This window comes from Notothenia rossii (genome assembly GCF_949606895.1).
Source record: "Notothenia rossii genome assembly, chromosome: 4".
In the NCBI taxonomy this organism is placed as follows: domain Eukaryota; kingdom Metazoa; phylum Chordata; class Actinopteri; order Perciformes; family Nototheniidae; genus Notothenia; species Notothenia rossii.
Window position 1 is genome coordinate 18,331,848 of NC_136902.1, and position 23,990 is coordinate 18,355,837.

The following is a 23,990-nucleotide window of genomic DNA, read 5'->3' on the forward strand; positions in this document are numbered from 1 at the left end:
AATAGCAGTCTCACAGCGCTTAAACCAAAAATATATAACAATCCAACATAATTCCAACAGTATTACCAATTGATATGTTTCTTCAGCTGCAGCAGGGTGGCTGCTCTGGTGCAGCTCAAGAGAAGAGGAAGATGTGACCCTTTTAATAAGCCCAATGAGAGGTGGTAGGCTTTACACCATCTAATTCTTGAAAAAACAAATCCGCAGATCCAGATTGAGATGACAATAATTCAATCTGATTTCCTATAAGACTGCACTTTCCATGATTGCTGGGTTTACAGCTGCTCCTGAGTAATGAAACAGGGATTCAGTGGCACAATGTCTGTTTTAGGATCAGAGTTAAATGCATGCCTGCTTGTGAAATGTATAGAAAGAGCATTAGGTTAATTCGCACATTTTAGTGACAGCAGGATTTGCACATGCACTTATTTTGGGGTGATTAACATTTCTCAGACAAAATAACTAAATATTTCAACTATTTATTTTAAATCTACCAATGAATTAAGCCCCTTTCTAAAGAGGTCATGATGTCAGAGTAAGCTTTAGAAAAGAGTGTTACACCAGGACTGTTTAAGATGGATTGCTTGCTCAAGGACACTATAGCAGGGTAGATATATAACCATCAATTCAGGCTCAGCTTCTATATTCAACGCAACTCAATTAGATCTAAAGGGGCTTTCTTGGCAGTAAAGTTTCAAGAAAAATTTAGCAAAAATATTTTCAACATGTGTAGGCCACCGGCATTATTCCCCTCCGACCGATTACTACTATGCTTGGTTAGGATTTATAGTTGTCGTCGTCCTAGTAGTTGAATCTAATCTAAAAAAAGAAATCTAATATAATCTAGTAATGGACTATTGGCCCAGTAGGCCCACCCATAACACCGCGGCTGGGCTTTTTGTCTTTATTGACTTAATGTGAACAGATGGACCACAGCTTGTCCTTCATCCTGTATTTAACAGTTAGACAAGGTACATTTTTAAAACCAGGTTTATCCTTTTTTTGGTTCAGCCAAAGGAAGTCTTTTATTCTCTCTATGTGGTTTTATTGTGGGTTTTATTCATAGGTCAGAAATGTGGATGTTAATTCTCCTCCCATTCACCAGAGGGCGATGAAGACTGAAGCCGAGCTCGAGCGCATTAAAGCTGCTGAGTTTGATCACTGGCGGTAAACAACTACAGTCAACATGGCGGCCTCCGTGAGGAGAGCAGCCCACGACATAGAAACACGAAAGCGGACCGATGATGTGCTTTTATCGGAGGGAATAGACTTCAGCTCCCTGCTGCTCTCTCAGCCCGTGTTGGAGGGACTGTCCTCCGCAGGCTTCCAGAAACCCTCCCCTATCCAGCTGAAGGCGATCCCGCTGGGCCGCTGCGGACTCGGTGGGTTCATTTAACTGCGTGGGCCGCCCCACATGTTTACTGTTTCATAGTTTATTTACGTCTGTTTGGATAGAGAAGCACTTCAGCTGACTGGATCTGCCATCTAAAGATGGAGCGAGAGAGAGGAGCTGTGGATTATTGTTATTTATTAAACGACGCTGAAGTTGGCTTCCGATTCAGAGCATCTGATTCGGCAGCTAAGGGGAAAGTTAAGGGACATTTAATTTACAGCGCTGAGCGAACAATCCTCCTTGTTTTAACCTCTTAAATCGCTGCATAACCGATTTATTTGGACTGGATTATCCCAGAGAGTCTAAAGATTCTTTATAACACAGTTTCCGATTTGTGAAACCTTTATTCTATTTGTGAAAATACAAAAAAGGGAGATTTCAGTGCTTTTTTTTTACATGTAGACCACATTAGACCAGGTCCTGATCTGAAACCACTAGACCTACACTCATCAAATCTGGACTGGATTATCCCAGAAAGTCTAAATATTCTTTATAACACAGTTTCAGATTTGTGAAACCTTTATTCTATTTCTGAAAATACAAAAAGGGAGATTTTGATGCTTTTTAAAAATCTAGACCACATTAAACCAGGTCCTGATCTACAACCACTAGACCTAGACTCATTAAATCTGGACTGGATTATCCCAGAAAGTCTAAAGATTCTTTATAACACCGTTTCAGATTTGTGAAACCTTTATTCTATTTGTGAAAATACAAAAAGGGAGATTTTGCAGCTTTTTTAAAATCTAGACCACATTAGACCAGGTCCTGATCTAAAACCACTAGACCTAGACTCATTAAATCTGGACTGGATTATCCCAGAGGGTCTAAACATTCTTTATAACACAGTTTCAGATTTGTGAAACCTTTATTATATAAAACCTTATACCTTATCTTAAATCCAAAGGCAGCGGTCAGTGCAGCGGACAGTAATAGACCTCTGTGCTGCTCACATGCTGAAGTTGATCAGTATGAAGTTGTCCATGGTTCAGTGCAGAAAGGAGACTAAACTATTTTTTTTGTACTGTTTTGCCCTCCTTCAAAATGCTACTGTATTTGGCCAGGTATTGTCAATTTCAAGGTGTATGGTACATGTTTTTTCATCAAAGACTGAAACTAATGGGTGCAAGAAACATCTCTCAGCACTGCAGGAGGCCATAAGTACACAGAAGTCAGAAAATATCAATTTCAAAAATGAAGATGAAGACCACACACCTTCTGATTTTGAAGACATGCACAGATCTCTCACAAAATCATCCCCTTTCTTTGCTCCTATCAAAGAGGAGGCACAGGAGGAAGCAGGGAAGGAGGATGACTTAAACGGAGCATGCCAGCCAAATCCTCATTATTGTGAGACACTTGTGGAAATAATTCTCCATTATGCTGGTACTGTGCCTCTTTGGACAGGTCTGATGCTTAAAGATCTTGGCAAAACCTGTGACAGTAATGCTGTTGTAGAGAACTGGTTCCGCACAACAACAAAAAGTGATCCTTTCATCAAAATTGCACAGAAGAGCAGGAGACTTTCTCCAGCTACAGCAAGAGTTTGTGGTTGGAAGACTCAAGGGCGTTGCAATAATGAAAAAACAGGTGCATCCTTTAAAAACATACGCTGAAGACAAAAGACAATCTGAGGGACCAGAGACACTTCCTCTGTCACAAGAGGAGACGTGGAAGAAGCGAAGTAAAACGCAGAAAAAAAAGTCAAAGTACTTCAGCCACCCTACTCCAACTGCTCAGAGAAAAAAGTATAAACTGTCTGAAACAGATGTAAGGGAAAAGCAAAAGGGATGCTGTCCACATTGGGCAGGAGAGGGAACAATTGGACAGCAAACTGTGTCAATGACAAACACTTGCACAGTGGACAACCTCCTGTATACCCTGCATCTCGCAATAAAAAGGAGACATTACATTACATTACATTTAGCTGACACTTTTATCCAAAGCGACTTACAATAAGTACATTCGACCCGGAAGATACAACCTTGAAGAAAACAGAATCATATACATCAGGTTTCATAGAGCCAAAACATTTCAAGTGCTACTCAACTAGCTTTAGATAAGCCAGTCCTTTATTAGTATATAAGTGCTTTTTTTAGTAATTCTATCGCTCGAAGTGGAGTCAAAAGAGATGAGTTTTCAGTCTGCGCCGGAAGATGTGCAAGCTATCTGCTGTCCTGATTTCAATGGGGAGCTCATTCCACCATTTTGGAGCCAGGATAGAAAACCCCATGTGTTTTTGCTGATTGGGAACTTGGGTCCCCCTTGCAGTGCGGGTGCAGCGAGCTGTTTGGCTGATGCGGAGCGGAGTGCACGTGCTGGGGTGTACGGTTTAACCATGTCCTGGATGTAGGAAGGGCCAGATCCATTCGCAGCATGGTACGCAAGTACCAGTGTCTTGAAGTGGATTCTAGCAGTCACTGGAAGCATGAAGGGAGCGGAGGAGCGGCGTGATGTGGGAAAACTTTGGAAGGTTGAAGACCAGATGAGCCGCTGCATTCTGGATGAGCTGCAGAGGTCGGATGGCACATGCAGGTAGACCAGCCAGGAGGGAGTTGCAGTAGTCTAGGCGTGAGATGACGAGAGCCTGGACCAGAACCTGCGCTGTTTTCTGGGTCAGCTGGGGACGTATCCTCCTGATGTTGTAAAGCGTGTATTTGCAGCAGCGGGTTGTTGCAGCAATGTTTGCAGTGATGGACAAGTTGCTAGGGTCACACCCAGATTCCTTGCAGTCTGAGTCAGGGAAACAACAGAGGTACCGATGTTGATTGTTAGGTCAAGAGTGGGACAATCTTTTCCCAGAAGGAAAAGCAGTTCAGTCTTGTCAAGGTTGAGCTTGAGGTGGTGAGCAGACGTCCACTGAGAGATGTCTGCTAGACAAGCAGAGATGCGTGCGACGACCTGGGTCTCTGAGCGGGGAAAGGACAGAATTAGTTGGGTGTCGTCAGTGTAGCAGTGGTATGAAAAACCATGCGGGCTAATGACAGATCCGAGCGAGTTTGTGTACAAGGAGAAGAGGAGGGGACCAAGAACAGAGCCCTGAGGGACCCCTGTAGTTAATTGACAAGGGTCGGACTCGGACCCTCTCCAAGTCACCTTGTAGGTGCGGTCTTTGAGGTATGAGGTGAGGAGGGAAAGTGCAGTGCCTGAAACTCCAAGTTCGTGGAGAGTGCTAAGGAGGATCTGATGATTCACCGTGTCGAATGCACAAGACAGGTCCAGAAGGATGATGACCGAGGCAGGGCTCGACATTAAGGGCTGCCTGATGGCCCGGGGCCATCTAGTATTTAGCTCGGGCCATGAAGCCTCACCTGCTGGTTGCCTGATCGGGCAATCTATTATACCAGTATCATGCAGCTCGCGGATACAGTAATGAGTGAACCAACAGTAAAACTAAACATATCTATAACTCGTTTAGGTAGTTTGAGAGGTAATTAAAATAGCTAAGTGTGATATTCTAACCTGAAGTGTGTGTTTTTGTTTCGCTCACCGCTGCATGTGATCATGCAGAGCTGCGTGTCGACTCGTCAGCAGCAGCTGATCTCTCTCTCTCCCGTCAGATTAGACTTCACTCGCATTTATGTCCATATCGATCAGATCCAGCTAGTTTTAGCTAATGATATGACTACCTGCTTATTAAAAGACACCCTCACCTAAACAATAAGTGTCGCTATGCAACCGGGTGAGGCCACAAAGTATAGCGCAGCATTATGCATTTGTTTACATGCCCACCGGAACCCCGAGGCATTAGCAACAGATCAACGCACAATCAACCCATACAGCACATCTCTTTCTCCACATTAAGTGTTACACATTAGAATTGACTACTCTTGTCTGTCACATACTCTTCTTGTCTGTCACATAAGTGGCGCAACTGAAGCGGTATTGCGCCAAAGGGAAATTATTTTGACCGGACATTTTGAGCGAAGAGATTTAGATTTGCTTGCTAACGGGAACTTTGATGTCTCCATTGTGTGTGCTTCGCGGATGCACTCGGTAGGCCTGTCACGATAAATAATTTTGTTGGACGATAAATGTTCCTGGAAATTATTGCGATAAACGATAATATTGTCGGCACCATTGTAAGACCATTTTAGACCACTGACATACTGATAATATATCATAATATTACATTACATTACATTACATTACATTGCATTTAGCTGACGCTTTTATCCAAAGCGACTTACAATAAGTGCATTCGACCAGGAAGATACAACCTTTAAGAAAACAGAATCATATAAGTACATCAGGTTTCATAGAGCCAAACATTTCAAGTGCTACTCAACTGGCATTTAGAAAGCCAGCCCTTTATTAGTATATAAGTGCTTTGTTAGTAATTTTATCGCTCGAAGTGGAGTCTAAAGAGATGAGTTTTCAGTTTGCGTCGGAAGATGTGTAAGCTATCTGCTGTCCTGATTTCAATGGGGAGCTCATTCCACCATTTTGGAGCCAGGATAGCAAACCCACGTGTTTTTGCTGACGGGAACTTGGGTCCCCCTCGCAGTGCGGGTGCAGCGAGCTGTTTGGCTGATGCAGAGCGGAGTGCACGTGCTGGGGTGTACGGTTTAACCATGTCCTGGATGTAGGAAGGGCCAGATCCATTCGCAGCATGGTACGCAAGTACCAGTGTCTTGAAGTGGATTCTAGCAGTTACTGGAAGCCAGTGAAGGGAGCGGAGGAGCGGTGTGGTGTGGGAGAATTTGGGAAGGTTGAAGACCAGACGAGCCGCTGCATTCTGGATGAGCTGCAGAGGTCGGATGGCACATGCAGGTAGACCAGCCAGGAGGGAGTTGCAGTAGTCTAGGCGTGAGATGACGAGAGCCTGGACCAGAATCTGCGCTGATGTCTGGGTCAGCTGGGGACGTATCCTCCTGATGTTGTAAAGCGTGTATCTGCAGCAGCGGGTTGTAGCAGCGATGTTTGCAGTGAAGGACAGTTTGTTATCTAGGACCACACCCAGATTCCTTGCAGTCTGAGTCGGGGAAACAACAGAGGTGCCGATGTTGATTGTTAGGTCAAGAGTGGGACAATCTTTTCCCGGAAGGAAGAGCAGTTCAGTCTTGTCAAGGTTGAGCTTGAGGTGATGAGCAGACATCCACCGAGAGATGTCTGCTAGGCAAGCAGAGATGCGTGCGACGACCTGGGTCTCTGAGCGGGGAAAGGACAGAATTAGTTGGGTGTCGTCAGCGTAGCAGTGGTATGAAAAACCATGCGGGCTAATGACAGACCCGAGCGAGTTTGTGTACAGGGAGAAGAGGAGGGGACCAAGAACCGAGCCCTGAGGGACCCCTGTAGTTAATTGACAAGGGTCGGACTCGGACCCTCTCCAAGTAACCCTGTAGGTGCGGTCGTTGAGGTATGAGGTGAGGAGGGAAAGTGCAGTGCCTGAAACTCCAAGTTCTTGGACAGTGCGAAGGAGGATCCGATGGTTCACCGTGTCGAATGCAGCAGACAGGTCCAGAAGGATGATGACAGAGGAGAGGGAGGCTGCTTTAGCAGTGTGCAGTTTGTCAGAGACAGCAAGGAGAGCAGTTTCTGTTGAGTGACCTGCCTTGAAACCAGACTGGTGCGGATCCAGAAGGTTGTTCTGATGGAGATAAGAGGAGAGTTGTTTAAAGACAACTCTCCTCTTATCTCCAATAATTCTAGTACATCCTTTCAAACAGAACTTTTTATTGAACATTCAACATTGCAAATGAAATGTGAAATAATATTAAAATATATAAATGATATATAATAAATAAAACAAATTAATTAAATTATAATAAATTAATTAAATCACACACAACCAAAACAATAAATTAAATAGACTCAGGCTGGAAAACAGAGCTCTCAATCCATCTATCTATCCATCTCTATATAGATGGATAGATAAATATATATATAAATAAATCAATATGAGCACACATTGTCTAACAAGCAAAAAAAATCTCCTTAAAACAACAGTCATGTGTACAGTCCACTGTCCATACAAAGGCCCAGATGGCTCAACAGGCCATATCCAAATCTGTTTTTCGAAGTTTTCGAGCAAGGAACACCAACATGTTTGCATTGCCGGGCAAATGCATCTTTGATTGTAAACTGTCGGGAAGGTGGGGGCTCTCCATCTCCAGCTGCCGTGTTTGCTACCAGCTGGGAAAACGGAATGGAGTGGTTGTGTTTTAGGTGTAGTTTAAAATGCGTGGTATTGCCTGCTTTTGTCGCTACCTTTTTTAAACAAATGCGACACACCGCCCGGCTCACTCAAGTCCGTAGGTTGGCCTCGTTGATTTGGCTTGAATCCAAAATACTGCCACACCGGAGAATCGAGATGTGTAGGTTTTGTAACCAATTCCATTTAATTTTAAATTCCCCGCAAGTAAGTCACACGTTGTCTCCCGCTTGTCGCTATATTATTAATTTGCCTGCTACGCTGCTGTACGTGCACACAGTGTCCTGACCTGGCTGTGTGTCAGCCCCGCCCCTCACAGCGCGCATGGACGGCAGCCACAGCTCGTCTGGCAGCCACAGCGCTCCTAGCTAAAATGCTGGTCACATCCTTATGTAAACAAACACGCATGTAAACGGCAATTTATCGAGCTCAGAAAGGTTATCGAGTCCATTTTTATTTATCGTACGATAAGTCAATTTATCGATTATCGCGACAGGCCTAGCACTCGGCTGCTCGGGTCTGCTCGGTCAGCTTCTGGATGAGGAGGCATTCCTTCGACCAACTTACAGTAGATAACATTACAAACATTTTTAACAGGGGCCATAATAGCGTAAATAATGTTTGTTTTGGCAGTTATAACTGAATGTAATGTGTTCTACTTTTTTACATCTGGGAAGGCATTTGCCTTCATCAGATAGAAAGTGTTCTGACCAACAACTCGTTTAGTTTCTCTATGTATTTATTATAGCTATGCAGGGCATGCAAGCGAGCAAACACAAACCAGTGAAATGAAGAATACAATTGAAATTGTAATATTGTGGTGGTTCATCTTATAATTCAGTCTAGAGAATGCACCAGACAGCATCTAAGACCTGCAAAAATCTAAATATTCTAGGAGGAGGCCCCCCAAACCCTTTGTGCGTCATTTCGCCCGTGCGCAATCTTCAGGGCAATCTCTATTGGGCTCAGGGCCATCTGTAAATTAGCTTAGATGGCCAACAGGGCCATCTCCCAAAATCCTTAATGTCATGCACTGCCGAGGAGAGGGAGGCTGCTTTAGCCGTGTGCAGTTCCTCAGCGACAGCAAGGAGGGCAGTTTCTGTTGAGTGACCTGCCTTGAAACCAGACTGGTGCGCATCCAGAAGGTTGTTCTGATGGAGATAACAGGAGAGTTGTTTAAAGACAGCGCGTTCAAGTGTTTTAGACAGGAATGGGAGGAGAGAGACAGGCCTTAAGTTTATAATACCAGACGGGTTGAGAGTGGGTTTCTTTAGGAGAGGGTTTACTCTTGCCTCCTTGAGACTGTTTGGAAAGTGACCAGAAGTTAGAGAAGTGTTGATGAAATGGGTGAGAAACGGTAGAATATCAGGAGCGATAGTCTGAAGGAGGTTTGAGGGGATTGAAATAAAGTGCTTTTTGCCTGAGAGATCAAAGCAGAGAAAGAGGAGAGGAGAGCCTGATAGGTTAGGAGGTCGTCATGGTGCTTGGATTTCCACCATTTTCACTCTGCTGCCCGAAGGATGGTTCCATTAGCACACAGTGCGTCATTTAGCCAGGGAGCAGGAGGGGACTGACGAGCCGGCCGCGATGTGAGAGGACAGAGAAAGTCCAGAGAGGATGAGAGAGTAGAGAGGAGAGTTTCTGCAGCAGAGTTTGGAGGCAGGAGTTGGAACGAGTCAGAGGAAGGGAGGGCTGAGAGCACCGATGAGGCAAAGGTAGAGGGGGAGAGGGAACAGAGGTTACGGCGGACAGGTGCAGGATGAGAAGAGATTAGTTTGTTATGTTTGGAAAGGAGTAGAGAGAATGAAATGAAGAAGTGATCGGATGTGTGGAGCGGGTTTACAGAGAGGTTAGAAGTAGTGCAGTTCCTTGAGAACATGAGATCAAGGACGTGGCCAGCGTTATGCGTTGGTGGGGATGGAGACAGTGAAAAAGCAAAGGTGGTTAACAGAGATGTTAGTTTGTCTATCTTCCCTGTCTGGAGGTTGAAGGTATCGTGGTTTTAGATCAGGACCTGGTCTAATGTGGTCTAGATTAAAAAAAAGCTGCAAAATCTCCCTTGTTTGTATTTTCACAAATAGAATAAAGGTTTCACAAATCTGAAACGGTGTTATAAAGAATCTTTAGACTCTCTGGGATAATCCAGTCCAGATTTGATGAGTCTAGGTCTAGTGGTTTCAGATCAGGACCTGGTCTAATGTGGCCACATTTGCACACATCTTGTGTCCATATCTTTCTGCCCCAACCATGCACGTGCGTGCGTGTGTGCATGCGCGAGTCATGGTAAGATATCCGGATTAAGAGGTAGCTTTTTCTTTGCACAGCATGAGAGAAAGGCCAAATTAATGGGCTGCGATTTTAGTTTTTTTAAGCAGTTCAATAATTTGTACGGTCCTCGGAGGATGTTGTAAAAATTGAAAGGAAAAAGGTTCCCCACCCCTGCTGTAAATAATAATAAAACCCCTTGATTTATAACTTAACATCTGTTTCTCCTATTGATCTGAGTATATTATAAAGAATAGCCAGTAAATTGAAGCATTATAGCGCAGGCCTTTGTCAGGTAGTATATTACGCTGTTTTTTTCTGCTTCGAATAGTTCTCTCTTTTTTCACCATACGTGTGTTTGCATCCCTGATATAAATATATATATATATTTTTTTTAAAACACCTTGAATTTCAGAGGGGCGCGGGGCTCCTTGGTGGGGCGCAGTGCCCCTCCAATACAAATAATGGTAGGGGAAACACTGCTGCTATATTGATCTGGAGTCACTAGGTCACATGACAAGGAAGCTACTGAAAATTACTCTAATTATTTTATATTCTATTAAAATGTTTATGTGAAATCAATTCATGACATGACACATCTGTTATCCAATGGGGACGTGCCATATAAGACACATTTATAATTTAATTTAAGCATAATTTTCACTAATACTAGCAAGTTAGTATGGATGTAATGGATGGATGCTTACGTTGGTTTTGCGTAATTTAAATGGTAATTTATTGATAGTTCCTAAGTAAAACCCCTTGGCTTAGGAGCGAGGGCTCGGATGTGAGAAAGTGCTTTCGCCTGCAGCTTTGAAGCAGAGAGCGGTTAATCACAGTGCACTTAGAGAAAACACCTCTGATTGGTCGTACTGTTTAACTGTGGATGGGGAGCACAGGAATGATGAAGTGGATTGGGCACTATAGACAGTGAAGCATCAATATTGCCTGCAATCAAGTACATTTAAGTGTGAATGACATTTTGATTTTACAGACTGATCTGTTGTTTCAGATTTGATTGTACAGGCCAAGTCTGGCACAGGGAAGACATGCGTGTTCTGCACCATCGCCCTGGACTCCCTTGTCCTGGAGAATCCTGCGACTCAGGTGAGCGAATTCATTCGAGATCATAAGATCAATAGAATATGGAGAAATGTATCCTTCCCATTCTTTTAAAATCAGGAATGCATGCACTTTTTAATTATTTATCATTTTCGAACATCTTTTAATGAATGGTAATACATATTAGGAGAGGGGGCACAACTTTGAATTTGAAAATGAACACTGCTCAATTTTACCAACAACAGATGGTCATGATTACTAATCCCTTTTAGTTGTGAGGGTCTTAATCTGATGAGTTTAAGTTGCTCAGTGTAAAATGAAAAAGGGCAATTATTTATAAAGCCGAGGTACATCTGGTCTTGTTGGTGAACTGGCTGCATTCTAGTGAAATCTTATTAGCTGCACGGTCTACTGATTGGGAACTACCCAACACTTGTCGGTTAATCTGCATGCAATCAGATGTAAGTGCTAGTTGACATTTAACTTTCTCCACAAACAACCTTTCCTTCCTCCTGCAGGTTCTTGTCCTGGCTCCTACACGTGAGATAGCGGTGCAGATTCACTCAGTGGTGATGGCTATAGGCTGTGCCGTGGAGGGTCTCGAGTGCCATGTATTTATCGGGGGCAGGCCTGTGAGTCAGGACAAAACCAATCTGAAGAAGTGCCATATAGCTGTGGGCTCGCCCGGTAAGAGGACAATGGATAAATAGAGGGCGTAACATGTAGCTGTGAAGCTGTTATTTTTTAAAACTTTGCTTTTGGTTATATACCCAGGTCGAATCAAACAGCTCATCGAGTTGGAAATGTTGTCCACCGCCAGCATCAGACTATTTGTTCTGGATGAGGCAGACAAGCTGCTGGAGGAAGGCAGCTTTCAGGAACAGATAAAGTAAGTAACATCTGACAGGAACCTTTTTATAACAAATAAAATAAATTACATAAATCGCATGTTCATTTATAAAACCCACACGCTGGAATTCACCCGCCCCCTCTGTTTGTCTCTTCAGCTGGATCTTTTCCTCTCTGCCTGTGAACAAACAGATGCTTGCACTCTCTGCCACCTACCCAGAATCCCTCGCTCAGCACCTGACCCGCTACATGAGAGAGCCTACTTTTGTCAGACTCAATCCCAGTGATCTGGGCCTTAAAGGTAAGACATGCGTCAGCTGTGCTGCGGTCATTATTACCAAACAAAGCTTAGAAAAACGTTATTTAATTTAAAGGGTTAAAGCATCTCAAATTACTTGACCCTGCAGCTGATTTTAGTTAGCACATTTATCTGTAAAGTGACAGCAATTACCTGTTGTCCTGGCTCCTCCTAACACCAGTTACAGGATTGTTTGTAATGTGACGTGTGCTAAGGGGTTATTTCCGGACAGAAAATGTGCTTGTAGCAAAGTCAGGCCATATGTGTTATGCTTTTTAGGCAATTATGCTTGACTTTATATTCTCCTTTGCATGTTGTCCTTGTGCGCCCCCTGCCAGGCCTGAAGCAGTACTACAAGCTGGTGCAGTCCCATCCTTTACCTCACATGGTTTTCCAGGAAAAGGTGCAGCATTTGCTGGAGCTTTTCAGTAAAATCCCATTCAACCAGGCGCTGGTGTTTTCCAATCTACACACAAGGTATTTTAATGCTAAGTATCACTTATCATAGTTTTTTTTGAATATATTTCTTTTACCCAAATATTATTTTCAAAAATAAGATCTGAAAATGTGTTTTCTGAGAAATGATGTGGAATGCTCCCACAGGGCTCAGCACCTGGCAGACATCCTGTCCTCCAAAGGCTTACCTGCTGTTTGTATCTCAGGTGAGAGCACACTTTGAGCGGCATTGATTGATTAATATGTAGAAAAGTTGATTACAAAGCATCTTTAAGCATTTATTATAAAAAAAGGGCTAGTTTTACCTTTTGCAAAAGCGAGGACAAAACAAATTCTGAAAATGTAACTTGATATGTCTTTGTGTGATGGCGTTTACAGGTGGTCTGACTCAGGACCAGAGACTGGAGGCCATGTCCAAACTGAAGCAGTACCAGTGCAGGGTGCTCATCTCCACTGACCTGGTGAGACACACCTGTCCCGTCTGCTGCTTTTTTTTCTGTGTTTTTTCCTTCATGTATCTCTGAAGTTATACAAGTCTTGAGTTTTACAATAAGCTCCTGTTCTTTAATCCTGTATGTTTTCTCTGTCCTTCCTGTCAGACTTCCAGAGGTATAGATGCAGAGAAGGTTAACCTGGTGATTAATCTGGACGTGCCGCAGGACTGGGAGACGTATATGCATCGAATTGGACGTGCTGGGCGCTTCGGTTAGTCTCTAATAGTGTTATTTGAAGCAGTAATGGGTGTTTACAATACACAGCAAGTGATTTTGTGAGACTAAAATAGTTCACATTTTGATGAAAGCAGTTCAGCAAAAAAGTTTCCAGATTTACGCTTTCGCCCACTGACTTGACTCAAAATCTAAGGTCAAAGTTTTGTTTTTGTCTAATAGGTCACAAAACACCAACAATCCAATCTCCATTACTAGAGCAAATCTACCGTTTCCTGACAGTAACACTACACGTCTCTTATCTGCCACCTTCTCATTTTGAAATATGTTTAATCAGTTAAATGATTAATGGTAATGAACTGATAATTGATTATCCACCGACATCGCTAACTCAGAGCAACATAGCAGCTGAACATTTTGGAGGCTTGAGTCTCTGTAGTTATAAACACTGACCCACCTAGCTAGGTCCAGGTTCCTCATCTGCATTTATCATAATTGTGGCTTAACCTGTGTGCTGTCTTGGAAACAGAAGGCAATACAGTTTTCTTTTTTTTACACCTGCCGTTCTTGGGCACAGAAATCACTCACCTTCCTTTATCCCTTCGTAGGATTTGAATAGGTTCTCATCATGGTTTTGTTTGTAGGCACTCAAGGACTGGCTGTGACCTACTGTTGCCATGGTGAAGAGGAGAACAAGATGATGGCCATCGCTCAAAAGTGTGCCCTGACCTTGTCTATGTTACCATGTAAGTCACATGTCTGTGAATAGTTCCACTTTCTCCTTTTTAAAACAGAACCTTTAAATCAATGTGATTGAGTGGAACCTAATTAAAGTCTATCTCCTTCACTTTTAGCCACTATAGAGCCTAGTTTGATGGACGAGTCATGTGACTGGGATGTCTGCACTGAAGCTTCTACTCCAGGCCTTCTACCCGTGCTCTCCACCAGGACAGAGAAGAAGAAGCGTACCAAGCAAGTCACTGATGAAGCTATGGAGCACTCAAGCATTCAAAGGAAGCCAGAGAAGACCCATCCAGCACCCAGACCGGGACCCCACAGTGAAGGGAATACAAGAAGAGCACCTCCTCCAGAGGTCTCTCTCCCACAACCCCCTCCTCAGGTGGCACCCACTCGAAAGGAGCAACAGGATGCTCTGCCGAAGATCCCTCCCCTCAGCTCATTCAAGAAATGTAGGTCAAGGTTTATGACCCTGGAGGAAGCTGATCTGGACTTCCACAGCTTCATCACCACAGGGTTGGGTAGATCAGTGGAGGTCATCAAGGATTTCAGAGGTGGAGAGGATGGTGATGGACATAGAGAGTCTACCATCCTAAATGATGATGGAGCTCAAAGTTTCAAACAAAAAAGGTGGAAATCTGATCTTCCACCTCCAAAGGCAGTTCCCAGTTCTTCAAGCTCGCAATCTGAGGAAGATGATGATGAGCCAGATCAGACGAGAGGAGGGGAACACAGACCAATCTCTGAGCCTCAGCCTGAAGCTAGACCAACACCCATTGTGTCTAAAGAAAAGGCAGGGTCCACTACATCCTCATCATCATCATACATTTCTACACCCAACCCATATCCCCAGCCGGAATCAAATGCAAGTGCTTGGTGTCAGCCCAAGAACTCTGAATCTGTACCCACTGTTAGATCGAGCGGGCATCTCAGGCAGACGGCTCCAACGCAAAATGGAAGAAATGAATCGAGAAAGGTTAGAGAAAAGAATGCGAAACAGAGCAAAAGGGTTTCAGAGAAGATGCGCAGAGAGCAAAAGAGGGAAAGGGATGAAGAGGAACATGTTGATGAGGATAATGAAGAGGAGGAAGAGGAGGGGGATTGGAGTGCTGAATCTTACTGGAGAGCCAGCTACAGAGCCTGGAATGATTACTACGCCTCCATGTCTCCTGTCCAAGAGCAAGGTTACCAAAGCTACTACAGTGTAGCCCACAACTGGATGGCAGCCTATCGTATGAATGCTGTCTACATGGAGGAACTCCTAAAAGATTGACATTTCTATTCTGCTTATCAGGACATTTAATCGTACCATTTTCAAATGTAAAAATGTGTCTGAATGTCCCCTGTAGAATAATTATTTAAATGTTTGCTCTTCTGTTCCATCAAGTTGCAATTAAAATTGTTGACTCTTTTATTTTATTTTTTAGTAAATCCATACCCTTAACTGTATGCTCCAAATACTTTTCCAATAAACTACCAGTATGGATCATGTATTTCAATATCCTCTTCTTCATGTTTACATGCTGTGCTTATTACGATATAGTATGATTTATTTTCTTCTGACTTTAGACTACAAAGAGCATCTGCATCACCTGCCCTAATCAAACATGGGGTTTAAAGAGGAAGGTCAAGGAGAGGCTAAAAACTGCAATCTACTTGCCAGGCTCTTCAGCAGAGCATGGCAAGGTTGGGCCACTCCACTTGCTCCTGATTACAGACTAATCAACTGACCATTCAACCAATCAGTGCTGGGCAAAATAAAATGGCAAACACCCTTAAAGTTGCCTAACTCCATTTGGCCATCTGTAGCGTTTATGAATCTTCATTGTAGAGCAAGGTGGATAGCTGTTTTACTCGCTCTGAGCTGCAGGTCACTGATGTGGACTTCAACCAAAATGTGGTTAAGATGAACCAAAGAGATGTTTATAGACTCCATAAGAGGGAGTGCCAAAGGGAGATGAAAATATGGATATACACACTTTCTGGAACGAAACAACCGCGCACAATGAAACTGACGTGCATACAATGTTTTTTATTTTTAACTGCATAGTCTTAACTTTAACTTTCGTTTTGGGAACACCCGGAAACCTGTGGGTTTGTTGGGTAGTTTACAGGACCAAGAGCCTACAGACTTTTAATAATGCGCTGCTGGTCAGCTTGGCGGTCAGTGACCTCCTGAAATGCTCAGTGGACACCCCTCTGCTGCTCTTTGGTCTGCAGTACGGAAAGAGCAGCCAGGTGTCTGTGTCGGTGTGCACCCTGCAGCAGTTCACCTATGCCCTGTGCAGCTGCGTCCAGCTTCTCACGCTGGTCAGCATCAGCGTTGAGCGCTACCAAGCCATCGCATTTCCTTTCCAAACCGAGAGAAGGAAAGCCAGGGTCCGGCTGTGGATCCTGTCCATCTGGGCATGCGGCCTCCTGCTGGCTATAATCTCTCTGATCCTTTCCAAAGATGCGCTTTTTTGCATGCTGTGCCGTCAGAACCACGGGGATAATGGGGACGAGTGGCTTCAAAATGCGGATCCATTTGGCCCCTACGTGCTGGTTCCGGTATGGGGGTTGTCTCTTACTGTGATTGTTATCCACTACATCCGGATATTTAAAGTTGTAAGGCAGCACCGAAAGAAAGTGTTCAGTCAGGGAATCCAGCTGAGGCCAACAGTGTCAAAACACGTGTTGCTGGATGTCCCGGCCCCGGTACCACGGACAGCTCCGCCGGGCTTCTTCAGCCCTCTGCCCCCCCACCGCACGGTGCTCCTGGTGGCCGAAGCAAGGGCTCCCGGTGAAGGCTCGTCCACAGAAGGCGCCCCAGGGAGACTTCCGGAGATCGTGGGGGCAGTGTGTCTCCTGACACCCGGGGCCAGGGAGCGTAGAAAGAAAAAGATGGAGGGGAAACTGGCTCAGCGTTTTGGGTACATAATCATTGCGTTCACACTTTGCTGGATGCCCATGCTGGTTATTTTGCTTATGAACGTCGTCTCGTGGCAGGATGCGGACAAAGTGAGTGTAGTAGATTTTCTCATTACTGCATTTCTCCATTCTAAAACACAATTAATGTTCAGTGTGACGCAAGCAATTATGTGTGGGGGCTCTGTGTCGACCTTTTTTTGTTGTTGTATACATTAGACATACTTCGACTTTCATGATTCATGATATGTTTGACATACTTTACTGGGACTTTTCTTTTCATAATTTTTTGACATACTTAATGACTTTTCCCCGATATCTTCCACATACTATATGATGAATTGTTTCAAGATATTTTAGAGACTTTTTGTTCAAATGTTTTAAATACTTTTCTCTATTTTTTTCGAAATACTATAATATAATTGTATTATAATAATTTCCAAATACTGTACTATGAATTTATTAGACATCATTACATTGTCCTCAAACTCTTAAAACATTATTTGACCATTTTTATATCATACTATAGTGACCCTATACAATGATTTTCAATGTACTATACCATTACTTTTTCACATATAAAGAAAAGTAGACTTTGACTTTTGGACATTCTATACTATGACTATTTTCATGATATCTTCGATAGACTATACTATGACATTTTTCATAATTTTTGAAAAGACATGACTTTTTCACAATATTCACTAAATATATAATGGTACTTTCTTTTAAGTCAGTAAATATATTACATTTTTAAATTACAAAAGTCAGCACTCTTAGCGATATTTTAAACTTCATGCTATCTGCACAACCTATATTATATGAAAAGCTGAGAGTCCACAGATTCTATTGGTATAAATGTCATCCCTGTGCGTTCAAAACTCACTGTTCGGTATGATAAATAAAAGAACATTGTACCTTGAAAATCTATAGCGGGTACATTTTACCCGTTGCCGGTTTTAGGTATACAGCGACCTCTGGCGGTCCTAGTGTTAAAAAAAAATTGAAAATACTATACTATGACTATTGTTTCAATATTCTATTCCACAACATTTTGTTCATCCTTTTTCGACATACAATACTATGACTTTTTATTTTAAAGAATATTATGACTTTTTTCATGACATTTTTAAAATATTTTACTATGACTTATTTTACATACTATAGCCTACCATGCCCTTTGTACAATACTTTTGACATGCTATTCTATGGCTTTTTTCCTATTATTTTATAATATAAATAATAATAGTAAAATACATGTTTCAACTTAAATTAAACTTAGCTGACATACTATGATATTTTCATTGATGACACAGTAGACACACAACAGGGAGACTTCAACATATATTTATAGTTACAACAAAATGCATAAAAGAACACGTTTGAAACATTTTCATCCAGATCTATTGGGTTGAAATGGACTTACGTGTCTTCTGTTCCCTCCTTAGTGGACAATGTTGTAATTTTGGAAATTCGCATGTGCTAATGGAAGTGAGCAAATGCAACATCACGTTACACACACACACCCCCCCTTTGCTTATGTACCTCAAGTGGGGTTTGAACCCCCTGTCTCCATGATGTCAGTCAGATACCAGACAGATGAAGAACATTCAACTGAAGCTAGGAAACTTTATTAATGTGCATATCACATATTTCACACTTTATATTGAAACATGGTCAAATTGAAAGAGATTTACAATGAAACCCGTTAATTAATATTCAAAAGTCTGACTGTTTGTTTGAGACTCAGCCTGACCCACATCCTCTGATAGCTCAGTGGGTATAGGGAATAAGACTTTTCATATGGCAAACTATACTATGACTTTTTTAATGAACCTTTTATGGCACACTATAATTTGAAAATGTAAACATTTGAAATTAAATGTCTCATAACATATTATACTCTGACCTGTTGTGATACTGTGTATTTTACATTTGTTTTAAGGCTCAATATTCTATGACATTTTGAACTTTCAACCTACATTTTATACCATACTGTTTAAAAAAATAAGTTATACTAGACACTTCTGGTTATCCATGCATATCCAACACACATTTGTAGCATTGACAGTAGATAGTGCTTCACATATGGATGTTGTCTCAAAGAAGTACAAATTGTAAAGTGTGAAGTTGACCTTTACCTTATCGAAATAATGTCATTTTGGAACACCAAATTCTAATCATTTCATCCTTGAGTCCAAGTTGAAGATGCTACTAAATGTGAGGACATTTACTCATTTAGAATGGTATTCTATTTGTTATTATCTTAAGCTCTCCTGTTTTTCCGCAGTTGATGATGGAGCTGGAGACATCAGCGATGGTGCTGACCTGTGTGCAGGCTGCAGTGGATCCCCTAATCTACACTTTAGTCACCAGACAGTTTCGCTCTGAACTCAGCAAGCTCCTCTCCTCCATCCCAAGGTGTCCCCAAAAACAGAGGGCCTGAAGATGTAATCCTTTATGAACATTGTGGTCACATGTATTGCACTTTTGGGACATAAAAACACAAAGACAGCTAAATATGCACAACCTGCTACTACCTTTTTTACACACACACTGATTTGGAGGCGGGTGAAGAAGAGAGCCCACACATTTTGTATTTGTGGCAGATATAGATGTTTTATCAGGCGTTTCACAGTCGAGACACAAGACAAGGTCATAAATAATATCCAACACCTGACAAGATACGCACAGCAGTAGTCTCAACAACGACATGTGGCATAGGAGGGCAAAGCAAAGAGGAAAACTGACTGAGCCCAGAAAAAAAAGAGTACATACAGTAACAGCGAAAGAGAGACAAACACAATCAAAGACCTCTGTTTTTGTTGTTTGTAAATCAAAATGCAATCACTTGACACTTAGAGCGGAAATATGCTAACATGATAATTCAAACGGTGTCATTTGAAAGAGCAGCCGACACAAAATAGCCTGTTTTGTACCTGGAAGCAGTAAATAACACATTTTATCACTGTCCTAGCAACAAACAATACAGGGAACCTCATTTCTGCTATCCCCTATGTCATACCCTTGGTGTAGTTTTTGATATTTTCTAAATGTCAGACTTGATGCTGTGACTATGAAGTCAATGTCTTGAACCCCTCTTTTACAATTACAGTGAAAAAGCTCTGTGTGTCTGTGCTTGTCTTCTTTTTTTTCCAAGGTAAATTTGTGGACAGATTGACTATACTCTATAAATGGATCTAGGCAGCTGGTGTCACTGTTTCAGTAATACAATGACCAGCAATAGTACTAGTTCTCTCATAGGAATATCAGAGGTTGAATATGTTTGGCTTCTTTTTTTGGGGGGGGGGGGGGGGTACTAACATTTGGATCAGAGGGAACTAAAGCACAACAGGAGTCTAAGGGACCTCAGGGTCTTGTGTAATTATGCACTGATAGGCTACCAATTATGCTATATAATTTCACCCATATGGTCTAATATTTATATAACTAAATGTCTTTTGTGTAAGTCTTAGCACAAATGCATGTATTACATTGGTTAAGCTTTTGAGATGGCTCCATATTAAGATGATTAAATACACTTTTCAAAAGATCATTATACATTTTGCTGCTAGTTTGACAGTTTTTTGTCTACTTAAACAGAAAAAACAAACAAATGTTTGACAACAGCTACATGTGGGCAGACATAATATTGGACCAATTCCTGTATTGCTTTTTGAAATATGCTCTTGGCTGTTCTGAAAAATACACTCTTATGCATTTCTAGCCCTGTCTGTGTGCTCTTGGTTAACATTTTATTTCATCTATGCGTAGCAGTGGGGGCTTAGTCTGCTGTGACTGAAGCTGCTCCACCCGGCCTTGGAGAAACCACACTAGTGATATCATCCACCTAAAACCAGACCTGAATGTCTGTGTAGCTTCTGAATGGCATTCAAGATTAAAAAAAAGCCAACAGGAAGGTACCAGATAGCAGGTCAACAGAAAAAAACGTCACCGTCCATATTTACAAAGATCAACTTTGATAGGATTTGATGACGGGTAATTCTAAAGTTAAATGTTTGGGCTGTGAGTCGAGAGAACAGACAGAATAGCAAATGTTTTTGGTGGCAGAGATCTGTGGATGGCTCATCCTGTGTCCTCTGTGTCTCTGTTACAGCAGGCTTTCCTGTTTTCAGTTATCCAGAAGAGAAAGTAAATAAAATCCTTTGAAACACCAAGGAGGACAAAAAGTACAAACACCAAGTTTCCTAACCACATAGAGTACACATACTCAACAACTTTTAAAAATGCCCGCTGAGTTTAGGGAAGAAAGAACGTTGACAGCTATAAAGACTATTGAAAGCATACTGTTGTTCACACAGGAGGTAAGGATACAACAGGACAACAACGAGAAAGAGTGAGAGAGGAGAGTGAGGAAAAGAGAAAGACAGACTGAGGGAGAAAGAGAACAAGAAGACAGCTTCACTGGTTCTGCCAAACAATGTTCAAATATTACAAAATATTCTATTAACAATATTCACAAAGAACCTGGGCAGAGGACACATTCCTATCAGAAATTCTCAGCAAACAGACTTGTGCTTTTATTAGAAGTGATTTTAATTCAAAATGTACTTTTGTTTTTGGTTTCTTTGTTAGAGAATTTAGTTAGTTGAGGTCTGTAGGGCTGTAGCAGCCAAAATGGAGAACGTAAATAATGGGGAAGGAGGGGGGAATTCACAAAACTATAAAACAAATACATCTCTTTTTACTCCAGCAACAGGCACATTTTGTGTAAAAGCCTTGTAGCTGAGAATTTCGGAAATAAATGTGTACAATGGACCCTTCAGAATGGCAGCTAATCAAATATACCATATACTGAGCCATAATTTCCAGGAGAATTGAAACACAAGTTCAATCAACTGAGACAAACACAGTCTCACACACACACACACACACACACACACACACACACACACACACACACACACACACACACACACACACACACACACACACACACACACACACACACACACACACACACACACACACACACACACACACACACACACACACACACACACACACACACACACACACACACACACGCACATGTGCCTTCTATCCAAAACATCACAATTCCTCTATCTAGCAAAAAGTCACATACACTCATTCACAAATATGAAACTCATTGGTAACGCCTCACAGACCACCACCTACCATATTTCTTCTTTTAAAGGATTTTTACTCAGGTGGAATAATTTCGTACCTGAAAAGGAATATTTACCTTATCTATCTAACAGGTGAGTGGACCAAAATGAATAAAGAAAATAGGGCAAGGTTAAATCTGTGGAAAAAGGCTTTGATAAAGTATAATTTTTTCTTACATATATATATATATCTCCTGCTAAAAATAGACCATGAGTCAAACTGAAGCAGAAATCATAAAAAGGTGCTGTGTGCACAGTGACATGCCTTGCCCACCTCCGATACTTGGGAGACACGCTCTCACACGTCTCCTCATCCAAAACGTCTCCATACACATTTAAACCTCTCGCACCCACACATACACGCACACACACATGCGTGCCAACCAATGACATGAATACACTGTATCTAAAAGCCGTCCTCTGTGTGTTCAGGCAGTCCATGTCGTTACAGTACATGACCAGCAGAGGGCAGGCTCCACCACGGCCAAACTTGGACTCTGAATGCCTTTCCTCCATCGCTCCCAGTCCTCCTCTGTCCCTCAGTCTGTCTCAATGAGTCTTTTTAATGTCTTTCTATGTGAGGCTCCTGCACTCTAGTCTTCACAGTGTGGACACCTTCACAACGTTCTGGTGGGTCAGATCGCCATCAGGAGTCGTCACTGGCGGTGTGGGAATGCTGATTATGGCTGTGGTGATCTGGTTGCTCTGGCAGTTCAGGGAGGCTGGCTCGTCTACTCGCATGTTCAGACTGGAGCGGCTACAGGAGGATGAAAAAAGAAATGCTTGGGATAGTTTCTCGATGTTGAAACCTATTGGTTCATGTCCGAGATAAGTAGGAAAAAAGGACACTAGAAACCCTTCTGTTACCCCTTTTTAACTGAAAGCACAACTCTTAATTTGCCACTGCAGTGAATGGGTCCTCATGTTTTATGGAGCTTTAAATAAACCCAGGTGTTAATGTGAAATTGGTGATTGTAGTGTTAAACCAATTCAGAATCAACACCTCACTCTGCTCTTCATAGCTCTTAGCTGCTAATGAAACTGATCAGTTGTGTTCTTTAAATAAGCTTAGAAACAACGGAGAGCCTTAGCAACAATTATCCTTGCACTTGGACAAATCTGAATGTATTCTTTTAAGTAAGGGACATAACCAGTTTTCTCTTGAATTCAAACTAAGATTAAGGGGAACTTGTTCTGTTTCTTATCTTCAGGAGACAACTAAGAAGAACAAAATATAATCTTCAAAAAGCAAAGGGAAAACTAATGAGGGTTGTCTAACTTTGAATCCACAAATGCTTATTAGCAAAACACATTTTGAAAATTCAATTGGCTTCCTGTTGAAGGTAAAGTGCCACGTTAAAAACTAATAATGGTCTTCGATAGTTTACAAGGTCTTTTTTCAAATGATTTCCCTGGGTATATTCAGATTGTTTGGGATCTCATGGCTGGTGTATCTAACCTGAAACAACTCCTTCTAAAAAGTGAAGTAGGGAGAAGAACATTTTTCTACAGTGCAGGAGCGGAAGAATATTTCAAGGTAATTAATATTCCCATTCTCTGGAAAGAAAAACAGCTGAACAAATGGATGCCGAGTCAAAATGGTAAAATACACTATTCTGGAATTTTAGGTATCTTTTTTTTTTTTATAGTAGTAAGGATAGCATTTCATCCACTCATTTGCTTCTTAAGAAATACATATTTGTATCATATTTTGTTTCCAGAATATCTTACTGTGCACACTAGAGAGTAAACAACTCTTTATGGCACATCACAATGGTAATTTACAGTATTTTTATAGTAGTAAAGATAGTAGTAGCATGAACATGTCAGCCACTCTTCATTTGCTTCTTAGTAAACACATTTTTTAAAATCCTATTTAGTTTCCAGATTATCTTCATGGGCACACTAGAGTGAACAACTCTTTATTGGCACAATTGTGATTTACAGTATATATCTGAGTAACAGACTTCATGTCATAGATCACTTGAACATCATTGAGTTAAAGTAGTTCAAGTCAAAAGTTAAAGTAGTAAAAAGGTAGTAGTGCTTG

The 23,990-nt window shown here is 41.9% G+C and overlaps 3 protein-coding genes across 4 annotated transcripts in view; 2 read left to right on the top strand and 1 right to left on the bottom strand.

The window, feature by feature from the left end:
• Positions 1-1,140: 1,140 nt before the first annotated feature.
• On the top strand, positions 1,141-15,376 carry ddx20 (DEAD (Asp-Glu-Ala-Asp) box polypeptide 20). The gene is made up of 11 exons (XM_079679457.1): positions 1,141-1,382; positions 10,825-10,919; positions 11,393-11,561; positions 11,649-11,763; positions 11,882-12,024; positions 12,360-12,498; positions 12,625-12,683; positions 12,856-12,938; positions 13,077-13,182; positions 13,790-13,891; positions 14,000-15,376. Exons 1-11 carry the CDS (start codon positions 1,187-1,189, stop codon positions 15,154-15,156), a joined length of 2,364 nt encoding a protein of 787 aa, XP_079535583.1. The 5' UTR covers positions 1,141-1,186; the 3' UTR covers positions 15,157-15,376.
• A 133-nt stretch (positions 15,377-15,509) lies between these two features.
• Positions 15,510-21,344, top strand: LOC307038158 (D(2) dopamine receptor-like). Its single transcript, XM_079679470.1, has 2 exons — positions 15,510-16,883; positions 19,081-21,344. The coding sequence occupies exons 1-2, from the start codon at positions 15,849-15,851 to the stop codon at positions 19,234-19,236; spliced, it is 1,191 nt and encodes a 396-aa protein (XP_079535596.1). The 5' UTR covers positions 15,510-15,848; the 3' UTR covers positions 19,237-21,344.
• kcnd3 (potassium voltage-gated channel, Shal-related subfamily, member 3) overlaps positions 19,373-23,990 on the bottom strand; it is a 106,492-nt gene continuing 101,874 nt past the window's right edge. For both annotated transcript variants that reach the window (XM_079679459.1, XM_079679458.1), the window contains one exon: positions 19,373-22,697. In XM_079679459.1, coding sequence (XP_079535585.1) covers positions 22,541-22,697 — 157 coding nt within the window. In that variant the 3' untranslated portion in view covers positions 19,373-22,540. The remainder of the gene's footprint in view (positions 22,698-23,990) is intronic.